Source organism: Embiotoca jacksoni, unplaced genomic scaffold, assembly GCF_022577435.1.
Source record: "Embiotoca jacksoni isolate LCO1_2020_lvr unplaced genomic scaffold, fEmbJac1.0.p SCAF_29, whole genome shotgun sequence".
Lineage (NCBI taxonomy): Eukaryota > Metazoa > Chordata > Actinopteri > Embiotocidae > Embiotoca > Embiotoca jacksoni.
In genome coordinates this window covers 153,814-165,568 of record NW_027185380.1, presented here as the reverse complement: position 1 = coordinate 165,568, position 11,755 = coordinate 153,814, and the positions used below count along the sequence as shown (strand labels likewise).

Genomic DNA, 11,755 nt, shown 5'->3' with positions numbered 1-11,755 from the left:
AAAAATGAATTTTGGGTCATTTTTGGATGACATGTATAGCATGACTTTTCTTTGAATATTTTGGACATACATAGAATATTTTGGATGACCTTTTTGGAGTATTTCTGAACTGACATGCATGCCTCAAGTTACTTCTCAGTGAGGCAACTTCAATCGCATTTGAATGAATATTTGAGAACGGTGGAGTTATAGGTTGCAGTTAACCAAAAATGTGTCACAATGCAAGTTTTCTCCTGGGAAGACTGGTGGTGCAGCGGTTAGCAATGTTGCCTCCCAGCTAGAAGTTTTAGGGTTCGAGCCCCTTGAATTTAAAAAAAAAAAATGAAATCATACTATGGCAGTTCATCCGAATTATGAAAAAGAAGTCATACTATAGCAAAACGTGACCCAAAACAAATTTTTGCAGACGGGGCATCTGTTTAGGCGAGCCATTAGGCCACGCCTACTTGCGACTACACTAAAATATTACATATTTTGCCGGGAAAGACGTGTGTACCAACTTTCGTGAGTTTTTGAGTATGATAAAGCCTCCAGTTATTTATGGAGAATAATAATAATAACGGTAGGGCTTTCGCACCATCGGTGCTCGGGCCCTAACTATATTATTTTCTCCATCAGATTTATATCCGTGTGGTAATGATGCATTTACACCACCACTAAGATAAACGCAAAAATAATTACAAATCAAGAAACTTTTACAAACGTTTATGGACTAATCGCACATTTCTTGAGCGCGAGTTTGTTTGAAGGGAATCTATAATATTTGTTACACGCTGGCCGGAAAACTGAACACAAAAGAACCGAGTAACAAAAAAAACAAGACAAAAACATAAGCATCTCTTTATTTTCACGTGTCATTCCAGAAACTGTGAAAGCCAAATATCATCCATCAACTTAGATCAACAACCCAAAATAAAATATCTTTTTTTTTTTTTTTTTTCATATATTTTTTTCTTTTTTTTTTTCCTTTTCAAGAAAACAAGACATTCATTTGCTTCATATTTGTTGGAGTTTATTTTGGCAAAGCAGTGCCCATCCCATGTAGTGTCAGTCACCATTGGACTCTGCACACAAACACATGTTAATGGAAACCAGCAGCAGAAAGCAGCAACACGTCACCGGGTGAGGAAGCGCAGCCCCTGCGTGTGTGCGTCAGGTGCGCTCGCGCGTGCGTGCGTGTGTGTGTGTGTGTGTGTGTGTGTGTGTGTGCGTTGATGTCTTCAGTGCTTCGCTCTCTCCGGAGAGCGTTACGATATGATAACGTGTGTTGCTTATTTTTACGTGTCGAATGACCAAAGAGTGCTGCAACATCAGGATGTGTGTGCGTTACGTCAGCCATTGTGTTTGCCCGTTTGTGCGCGCGTGCGTGTGCGTGTGTGTGTGTGTGTGTGTTCCTAATACTGCTGGCGGGGGAAAACAAAAGCTCATATTTTAGCAGAGAAGTCTACAGTTAGATGATTCTCTCTCACACACACACACACACACACACTCTCTCTCACACACACTGTAGCTGGGTGAGTTATCTAAAAGGCTCAGGCGCTCGTCGTCTTCGTCCGGCGTTCCTTCGACATTCAGCCTCGATGCTGCCGAGATGTGATGCTGGAAAAACGGGCTGATTGCAATTCAAATGGTAAAACCACAGAAGAAAAACAACAAAATCAAACCTCAAAATCCAGTGGTTAAAAATAAAAACATAACCAAAAGGATGCAGGCCTGAAAAGAAAAGAAAAGAAAAGAAAAGAAAAGAAAAGAAAAGAAAAGAAAAGAAAAGAGAAAAAGCCCTCCGCGATATTTTCTGTTGCTGAACTTGAAGCAGTCTTTCTTCCCGAACCCTTCAGGGCCGTCATCAACGAGATACGCCAGTCCCTCTTTAGACTTAAAAACAAACAAAAAAAAAGACCATGTTTTGTTTTTGCTTTTGAACACAAAAAAAAAAAAGTCACGGGCTGTTTGGACCCCCCCTTCCCCCTCCTCCGATCCGAGATCTCTCCAGGTTCAAACTTAAAAGGTGGATGATGGACGAGTCTTCCTCTTCAAAGTTCATCCCTAGGAGAGGAGAGAAATAGAAGAAAAAGAAGAAAAAAAAAGTCAAGAAAAGAGAAAGCAACCCGGTCGCCCGCCCGTCATGCAAACAGTTAGGAGTTAGAGTCGCATGCAAAAACATGTTAAGAAACACTGTGAATTGTGGTTTGTGTCGACGTCTCAAAGAGAGGAAGATCAAATCAAAGTTGTCGTTGTTGTTTTTTTCCCCTTAACGTCTTAATAAGCATCCAAACTGACAAAGCCGTCATGCTCGTGAAAACCAAGCAGATGCCTTCGAGCTGCCGCCGCTTTAGTATTTGCTCTCGCGTTTGTGCGCCGAAAATATTAAATGAAATTAGTCGGGGCGTGTTATGTTGAGCCGATGTGGGATTTTTTTTTTTTTTTTATTGTGTTAAAAAAAAAAAAAAACATACAAAAAAAAAAAAAGAAGATGAAAGGAAAACGTGCAGCGAAGTCGCTATGGTATGGAAGAAGCAAAAAATGTCAACAAGCAGCAAAAACGCAGCCCCTTGTGATCCGTTGCTCCGAGCCACACCATTTCACCTTTGCCGCTGTGAGAAGGAGAGAGGGGGAGGAGGAGGAGGAGGGGGGAGGGAGAAGGAAGTCACTTCCACCTGGACCACTGCTTGTCTCTGTCTGTTAAAGGCACATAAATCACCCCCATCAAGGGCTTCATTTTGGTGCTGCCGTCCTCCAGCTTGTCGTACTGCTCCAGCATCTGGTTGCCTCCCGCCGGGCCCACGGGCAGGATCAGCCGTCCGCCGGGCTTCAGCTGGTCCAGGAGCTGCGAGAGAGCGAGAGAGAAAACGTTAACGCGTCCGTTGCTTTCGAGGGAACCCGAATGGAAAGTGTTCGGAGAGACTCACGGCTTGGGGGACGTTGGGTGCCGCCGCGCCGACGTGGATGGCGTCGTACGGTGCCTCGTCCTCTTGGCCCATCCGCCCGTCTCCAACTGAAAACACACGGGATCTCGCTTACAGCCGGATCGCACTTCAAACCGAAGGTCGCTATTTAAAAGTCCCACGTTGCAAAAACGTTGCGGGTGCTTCATAAATACGGTCAAAGGGTCAACACGGAGAAATCGCGCCTGCGTTCGGCAATTATTCCGTTTCGTGAGTTTATGACATCACAAACTCATCGATCGCATCATACGTTCGGCCTCTGCGCGGCACCAATCCAACCAATGAGGTGGAAAGCACGGGGGGAGGGTGGGGGGGTCACTCCGTCATGAAGTCCAAAACAAAACCTGTGATTGGCCTGCGCGTGTGTCACTCACCCAAAAAAAAAAAAAGTCATCCAATCAAAAGAGAGCGTCACGGATATCAATGCACCTTAAAGACACGGACACCAACCAGCCTGTTCTCGTAGAGCTTCTGAGAGGAGATGAGAAACTATACTAAGATGGTTTTTGGTACTTAAAAACCACAAGAATATTTTCTTATAAAGACTGAAAATAAAACACACGAAATGCATAAAATACGGGACCTTTAATCTAAGAAATTGCTCAATAAGCGACAAAACTATATTCCAGCACTTTCCCTCGGGGATATGAGGATGGTATCTGGCTGCTCATCACAGATTAAGTACACAGACAAGTCTCCTGACTCTTCAAAAGGTTTCTTAAAATAGCTTTCTTATTCTGACATCTGCCCAAAGAACAAAGATGCTCTTCTTCTGATGTTGTTGTTGTTTTTTTTTTTTAACATATTGTAGGTTGGGGCTTTGTAAAAAAAAAAAAAAAAAGGGGGTGTGGGTGAATTAAGCTGAAGATTCAGCCTACGTCCTTTCAATCTGTTCGGTCTCTGTTCTGCTCTTTTATCGTCCTGTTGGGAGTCATTTTTCTAGTTTTTTTTTTTTTTTGGCCTGATATTTTCTATAAATCACTAACGGACCAAAACCATTTAAAAATTCGAATTCCTTCCAGTGCATGTGCAGAACATGTTTGCTAATTTGGCAAAACTACCTATAGAGCTTGAATTCACAAGGGAACACAAATATGTACAACGATCCCCAAAAGAAAAACCAACCGGAGTGACTTCTTTTATTTATAGCCTCGGTTGTCGCAGCGCTTCAACCCTCCAGCAGAGCAGGTGAAAGTAGGTTCTCGCCGCTCAATTATTCAGTGGTGCACAGTGTCTGCTGAGCTGCCCCGGTGTTTTCCTGCACCGAGGAGCATCGCTCTTGGTTGTTTTTGTTTTTTTCAGTTTCATAAGATGCAGAAAGCTGCAATTTCTGCACTTCCGACAAAATTCCCAATAAAGACAAAACCTCACCTATTAGCTTGACTCGGCCCGATGTTATCAAACTGGGGTCGTCTTTCTTCACGTTGTTTATAGAGTCGTCTACCAGCTCCTTGATGTGATCGATTCCTAGAACTTTCCCTTTAGGACCTACCTGTGAAGCGCACGCGCACACACAAGGATTAAACATTAAACAAACTTCCATCTGATTTCATGTCGACCGGTTGACGTTATTTTCGCAACCGGGTAATGAACGAGAACGGCCCGTGCGGCTCACCATTCGTGCGAAGCAGACGGACAGGATCCCGCTGCCGGAGCCGACGTCCAGAGCCTTGGCTCCCTCGTACAGCTGGTCGTGGAGGAGCTCCAGGGCGTAGGCGTGCTGGGTGGGGAGAGGGGGGAGAGGGCGTCAACAAGGACACTGCGTTGTAACCCATCAGTCTGAAATCATACTCCGTCAGCGAACACTTCCGACGGCAAAATACCGGCGTCGAACAGAAATACCTTACACTGCGACACTTTGGATATCTTCTGTCCTTTTTTTTTTTTTTTTTTTTTTTTTTAAATCGACTCCAAACAGACGGATTAGGAATGAGTGAGGGAGGTACAAAGAGTGCAGAAATGTGTGGAAAAGTCTTTGAATTCCTACCATATGTGGGGCGCTGATGGTCGCTTGGTAGCCTTTTGGTGAAAAGAGAAACACAGGGTTGGTTAGTTCAGCCGCCTTCAGATCTCAGAGTGGTGTTTTTTGTTTTTTTTTATTCTGTGCGCGGTGATGCGTGAATGATTCGAAGAGCAGACGTACCTATTGACTGCGGCGAGTCCATGTAAGGATTACACCGAGAGAAATGCGATCGGTCTGTGGCCAGCATGACTTCGTAGACCTTGTCGGATTTAATAATGCCATTTTCTGAGGGGAGGGAGGCAAAAGAGTTTGTGTCACTTTGTGTTTCGGGGAAAAACTCGAGCAGAGAAACACCAGGCAGAGAAATACATTACGCAATCTTGCGGCAGAATCAAACGGGGACAAAATACATAAAAGAGAATCACACCGACGGTGGGGGGAAGAACAGGGACTGAAGGTCTTTAACGACAAACTACTTCAACTGTCGGTGCCGTTGAGGCGTTCGATGTCTCGACGGCCACCGGAGTTGGTGCTTATTCCGTTAAAACTCTGAGGATTTTAGACGATCGTGGGAAATTTTCCAAATCGATGAAGCTTTATTTCAATTTTTTTTTTTTTAATTTTCGCGTCAGTGTGTTGATTCGTCAGGCGGTGAAATCGACCCACCCTGTCCAATCATGTGATTTTATCCACGTCTCCAACCCATATGGGAACAGAAAATATAAATATATATATTTTTTTTTTTTAAAGGAGAATGAACATGAATATGCGAGGTTAATAAACACTGGAACACACTGACTGAAAGGAAAAAGAAAAGTATGAAACTTGCAAATCGCAATATGTCCGCGAGGAAAAACACGAGGAATATTCCAGAAAGGAAATCGCAAGACATCAGCATGAACACAAGGTTGTGCGCACCGTGTGCTGGTGACACACGGCTGTATTTAAGCAACAGAAAGGTGTCACATCTTATAAAAAAAAACATAAAAAGTCATGGAAGACGCAGGGGGAAAAAAAAAAAAAATCTCCCCCGAAGACGCGGCGTCGTCTTCAGAGTAAACGCCCTGCAAACAGGTCCCTGCTGCGGTTATTGCCAAAAGCCAACGACAGCCGGCGTTGCTCTCGTTACCGACTCCCCTCGAACCTCACAGCCATGTAGGATACATTACAAATAACCCGTTCAAGCTGCCAGATGGACACCTACTAGTGATTTCTGAAATTTAAATAACCCACGCTGGCACATTTCAAGCTGGGTTTTTTTTTTTTCTTCCTCGCCTGAAACATTCTCCGATTTGTTTTTGCCAATATAACCAACACCAGCTTTTTCATGCTGCTTCTGAGCTAATTCGTGTTCAATTTGGAGGCCAATTTTTTTTTTTTTTCTCCTCCTGCAGCAAAAAAAAAAAAAAAAAACTGGGTGCCAAACTTGGAACAAGTTGCCGAGGCGTTCGACATTCAAAACGTCTATTTACAGCCTGTCCTGACCGGTCCCCGAGTGCTGACCAGCAGGACGGAGACAATAAGAAAAGTCCTGAATTAGCATTCATCCTGCGTGTGACCTGCTTAAATGCAGCTTATACAAACTCTGGGTTAAATTTAAGCCACTGGTCTTTTCTAAAATGGGTCAGTGTCCAGCAAAGTGCACCAAGTAGTACAAGACACATAAAACACTATGGTTTAAACCTCCTTTTATCTGGTGCATTGATTTTTTTTTTTTTTTTTTTTAATTATTATTATTAAATCCACCACGTACAGATGCAAAATAAGATCAATAACAAGATGAGATTTCCTGCTGGAATCAGATCTCGTATCACATCTCAGACTAAACGATGCAGATTTTTTTTGTTGCCAAAATGCTTTTGCATCTTGCAGCAGAGAATATAAATATATATATATGTATATATATATATATATATATATATATATATATAAATAGCCCTGCGTGATATTTAATATTGAGCTCTCGAGTCTGCAGACCAAAATGAATGTTTAGTGGCCGACGTACGTGCGTGCGAGAAACACCTTACGTGTTTTTACAGCAGCCCGTCTGATCACACGTGAAACCACGTGGCCGCAGATAACAGCTGACTACACCGAGTCGAGGCTTTTATTGCGTGCAGCTCAAAAAAAAAAAAAAAAAAAAAAAAAAAAAAAAAAAAACCCAACCCGGATCGTGACAAGGCAAGTTGTCATTTATCAAACCACCAGCTAACAAAGCCCCCCCCCCCCCTCCTCCCCTCCCTCCGCTGCAACAGAAAGGAGCCTCACATTTGCAGCTGCTACCGTCATTCGTGTTCAAATTTAAAAATAAAAAAATAAAAACCCACAAGTGCGCTGAATGATCCGGAGAGCATCGGTGGATGTGGGCAGGGCAGCTAGCGGCTACCTGCTAGCTTACCTGCTAGCTCCGCGACGTCCCTGAATGACGCACATCGGAGCTAGCAGGCTAAGCTAACGTCACTCAAAAAAAAACCTGTTAGCAGCGACAAATTAAAAACAAACAAAAAAAAAAAGAAGAAGGTTAATTTCTGCCTTTCGCGGTTACGTTTTTTTTTAAATTATTATTGCTCTGCGGCGACGCAGGCGTGCAGCTGTTCCTCGTGTTGTTGTTGTTTTTTGAGGGGGTCGGGGGGTTGTTGTTAGAGGTAACGCTAGGTCAACAACAACACATAGCTTAGCAACCAGGTAGCCGCCGCCGCCGCCGCCGCTCGCGCCGCCGCCTCCAAAAACTATTCGCGGGTTTTTTTTTTGTTTGTTTTCCGGGTAAAAGCTGTTTTTATTTTTTAATTACATTCATTTTTTTTTTTTACAAAAACATTCGCACTTACTGCGGAGATTGTTGACGAGCTCTGCGTGGCTGGCTCCTCCAGATTTCCAGGCCATTATTAAACAGACTTTGCGGAGTAAGTAGACAGCAGCTGTCAGTGCCGCGCCTGCGCCAACTGTTCTGCCGATGAAACCGACAACCTCCAGAACAGACGGCGGAGCGGCGGCTACGTCACCGGGCATCGGAGGTGGTTTTACTTGCAAATAGTTTGGGGGGGGAGGGAGGGAAACCGCCTTTTAAACACACGCCCTCATAACGGAGCGGTGACGTTTTATTTTTAAAAAAAAATAAAAAATTAATTAAATCTTTTTAGTGGCTGAGCTCATGTTTGTTGCGAGGAGAAAAAAAAAAAAAAAATTCCTCCTCACTTGTGCTTTATCAGATTTGCCGCAGTAACATACACGGCAGCCGCTAGGGGGAGTGCGACGCTAAATTAGTCGTAATCGCAAAAAAAAAAAAAAACGCAGGTCTTGCTCGGCCACCGTAGTTACGTACGACGTGGTAGGCGCGTTTATGTCTTGTCGCCGCTGTGTGCTAAGCTAACACGTCCGCGTAGCTAGTTGGTTTTAAGGTTGCGGAAACTGTTTCTGTTTCCATGGAGAGTATAAATGCTAAATACGTGTCCCAGAAAATCAGCAAGACGAGATGGCGGCCGGTATCGTATTCGTCGTTGCAGCAACCAGACATCTTTGCTACCGGCTCGTGGGACAACGAGGTGCAGTTCATATTTACGCTAAATGAGATCGAAGCGGATCTCTCGCCAAACTTCGTGGAAAAATGATGTCGTTTTGGTGTTTTGGCAAAGTGGCGGGGCTTACACACTCCGTAACGGTCAGAGTACAACTTAATACCCGTCATCAAGCCTCATGTGTCTCTTCGGCACGCTGTCACTACATAAACAAACGCGACAATTTACAGCAGGGACGTCAGACATCTTCTCATCACCATTTCTGGCAAAAATCAAAAACAAAAAAAAAAGTAACTTGATACGTGATGATGTTATTTGGTCAACGTATAATAATAAACCTTTGTTCAGATTTGACGTGTGTGTGTTTCTTACAGGACAACAAGATTTCCATTTGGTCCATTGGAAATAATGGAAGCTCCGGTATGGAGGATGGATTTGAAGGAGATCCGCAGCTTTTACGTGAACACAAGCACGATGGAGATGTTCTTGACCTTCAAGTGAGTCACTCAGTGGGATATGGAGCTCATAGACCAGCCTGCACAGTCAAATATTCACGACACTGCACCCAGTGTTGTGAATATTTGACTGTGATGATTTCGATATTTACTGTGAGTACATGAAGCCGTTCATTGTGAGTGACACTTGGTTTTGCTGAAAGAAACAAGATCACGTTGCTCTTAAAGATTATTACATTAATTTGTCACGTTTATTTTTTGCAGAGTCAAAAAAATGTATGCAGCTTCTCTGTTTTTACAAAATCGGATGACGATTTGCTTCTATTATATTATTCGTTTACAGTTTTTGGACCAAGAGAGAATCGTCACGGCATCGTCAACGGGAGCCGTCACCGTCTTCCACCACCACCAAAACAGTCAGGTACCCAAATATGTACTCGGGTTTTTATGCAAAATGAATTACATGAAAAATATATATATATATAATCATGAAATATAACAGTTTTATAATTGATATTTAGGGATGTTCCACCAGAGACAAGGATAAATCTGTGAATTTTTAAGAGGAATTTAAATAAAGATAGCAGCTAATCTCTGACTCGCTGGGACACAAATAGTTTAATTTGCCTTCTTTCTCTCGACTGTAGACCATATCAGTTTCTAAGCACTGGGCGAGAGCACATCGCTACCCCTGCGACAACGCTCCCTGCACCGGCGTCGTGTGCAGCAGCCCCGAGATCGTCTCAGTCGGCGAGGACGGCAGGATCATCGTCTTCAGAGCCGACCAGGAGGCAGCGGTTCGAGTCATAGGTGAGATTTGAGATCGAACTGCTTGTAGTCAGACCGCCATGTCATTAAAAAAAAAAAAATTTAAAATGACATCATGAATTTTTTAAGTCGTGTGGAAAAAGCGTGAAACTAACATGTTTGCTGGACTCTTTAAACCTTTGGTAGAGAACGCAGACAGCAGCACAATTCATGCCGTGACTTACCTGAGGACAACAGAGATTTTGACGGTGAACTCCATCGGCCAGCTCAAAGTGTGGGATCTCCGACAACAAAGCAGCTCACCGTCTCAGATTCTCTCCCAGTAAGATCTCAAAATTAAAAAACAAACAAAAAACCTTCAGATCTGTTTTTTTCCCATCCTGCTCTGAGAGTGTTTTTTTTTTTTTTTTTTTTTTTTTTCCTTTGGATGATTTGGATTAGAAATGAAGCTGATAAGTTGTTTCTTGCAGGTCAGGGGACAGAGTTCCTTTGCACTGTGTGGACAGACATCCCAACCAACAGCACATAGTGGCCACGGGAGGCCAAGACGGGATGCTCTGTGTGTGGGATGTGAGGCAAGGCAACGCGCCCTTCTCCCTTATGGAGGCCCACTCTGCTGAAAGTAAGATTTTTTTTTTTGTTTTTTTTTTGCAGATAAGTAAATTTACACTTGTGGAAAAAGTGCATTTCAAAGATGTCGTGTGTGTAAAGAATTTTGACAAAGCCTTTGGCTTTCTGGACAGTGTGGGAGGTTCACTTCCACCCGACCAACCCGGATCATCTGTTCACATGCTCGGAGGACGGCTCGCTGTTGCACTGGGAGACTCATTCGCATTCAGAAATGCCCTCCTTCTTACAAGGCAAGTGAACTTTATCATGAAAGTAGGATTTTTTTTATTATTATTATTATTATTATTATTATTATTATTATTATTATTCTGCCTCTGACACTTAAAAAAGCTGCTACATGCTGCAAAGAAACAGCTTCCTTTTTCTTTTCTTTTTTTTACTACAGACAAAGATGCAGTGCAAAATCTATAAGTGCAATAATCGAGAAGTTGCCACCCCAAAAATGTTTCATCATACATCTTCAATGCTCACCAGCTATGTAATCTAAGTATTACAGGATATTATGGTTGTCAGGTCGCATTAAAAGGTGTGAAAACAGTTCTAACATGATGCTGCATTGTCAGATGGAGCCAGTGTGTATGAGATTATACGAAAGAAAATACACGGTGGTTATTGAGGTTGCTTTTTTTTTTTTTAAATTGACTAGCACATACATAATATCGTTGCACATGTGTTCATTGTTACAATGGGAAGTTTATCAGTGAATGGATCAGTGGTGGACTACAAATTAGAGTTACCTAAAAAAAATTATATATATACATACAAAATTTTATATATATATATAAATCCATTTCTAGCTGTCAACAGTGACTTCTAGCTTCCCAAAACCTGAACCAGTAACCAAACTTTAACGAGATAACATATCGGTATAGCTACATGTTAAAGTCTGTATATTGATATATTAACAGCACAGGTATCTTAATAATCTTATATTATTGTTAATGTAACACGTTTCATTCTTGTATTTCCCAGGCGGCAGGAACAGCAGCCTGATCTCTCGCAGTGCGATGGCCCCCGCCGGAGGGAACCCGTCCCTCAGCGTTTGGCTCAGCGGAGACTCCAGCAGCGGCCGTCTAGAGACGACTCACATGCTGCCCAGCCAGACGCTGTCCGTCAACAGCCTGGACGTACTCGGACAGTGTCTCGTCTGCGGGACCGACGGAGAGGCTATTTTTGTCAACCGACAGGTCCCAGTTTAAAAAGACACGATGCGGATAAAGACGTTTATTTGCTGTTAATTTCAGGCACGGCAGGAGGCTTGTTGTCTCTTCAGGGCGTCAAACGGCTTTACTTGTGTATTTGCCTGATGCAACGCTTCATTCGTGAGTTGCAGCGATGGATCATCACGTGTCAAAGTTTTTGAAATTCATTCTGATACTTTTTTTTATTTTTTTTTGTATGGATGACATTTAAAACAGTTATTAAATAAAATAACAAAAGCTTTTTGTACAAATGTCTCAAGGTTCATTAACCTGTTTT

At 42.9% G+C, this 11,755-nt stretch overlaps 2 protein-coding genes across 5 annotated transcripts; one reads left to right on the top strand and one right to left on the bottom strand.

Annotated features, from left to right (window-relative positions):
* Window positions 1-828: 828 nt before the first annotated feature.
* Window positions 829-7,821, bottom strand: pcmt (protein-L-isoaspartate (D-aspartate) O-methyltransferase). 3 transcript variants are annotated; one of them, XR_011178887.1, is made up of 8 exons: window positions 7,737-7,821; window positions 5,089-5,193; window positions 4,933-4,964; window positions 4,561-4,665; window positions 4,317-4,437; window positions 2,910-2,995; window positions 2,587-2,827; window positions 829-2,046 (listed from the first exon to the last, which is right to left on the bottom strand). XR_011178887.1 is itself a non-coding variant. In XM_069161596.1 (8 exons), the coding sequence occupies exons 1-8, from the start codon at window positions 7,789-7,791 to the stop codon at window positions 2,034-2,036; spliced, it is 687 nt and encodes a 228-aa protein (XP_069017697.1). In that variant the 5' UTR covers window positions 7,792-7,821; the 3' UTR covers window positions 829-2,033. The 3 variants fall into 3 exon arrangements, 2 of the variants coding, with proteins under 2 accessions (XP_069017697.1, XP_069017698.1); XM_069161596.1 differs by having other exon boundaries at window positions 2,658-2,827; XM_069161597.1 differs by having other exon boundaries at window positions 2,702-2,827.
* A 52-nt stretch (window positions 7,822-7,873) lies between these two features.
* On the top strand, window positions 7,874-11,715 carry nup43 (nucleoporin 43). Of its 2 annotated transcripts, none has more exons than XM_069161595.1 (8): window positions 7,874-7,922; window positions 8,798-8,920; window positions 9,222-9,299; window positions 9,526-9,688; window positions 9,833-9,968; window positions 10,117-10,268; window positions 10,390-10,506; window positions 11,249-11,715. In XM_069161595.1, the coding sequence occupies exons 2-8, from the start codon at window positions 8,846-8,848 to the stop codon at window positions 11,473-11,475; spliced, it is 948 nt and encodes a 315-aa protein (XP_069017696.1). In that variant the 5' UTR covers window positions 7,874-7,922; window positions 8,798-8,845; the 3' UTR covers window positions 11,476-11,715. The 2 variants fall into 2 exon arrangements, with proteins under 2 accessions (XP_069017696.1, XP_069017695.1); XM_069161594.1 differs by lacking the exon at window positions 7,874-7,922 and adding an exon at window positions 8,211-8,450.
* Window positions 11,716-11,755: the final 40 nt, after the last annotated feature.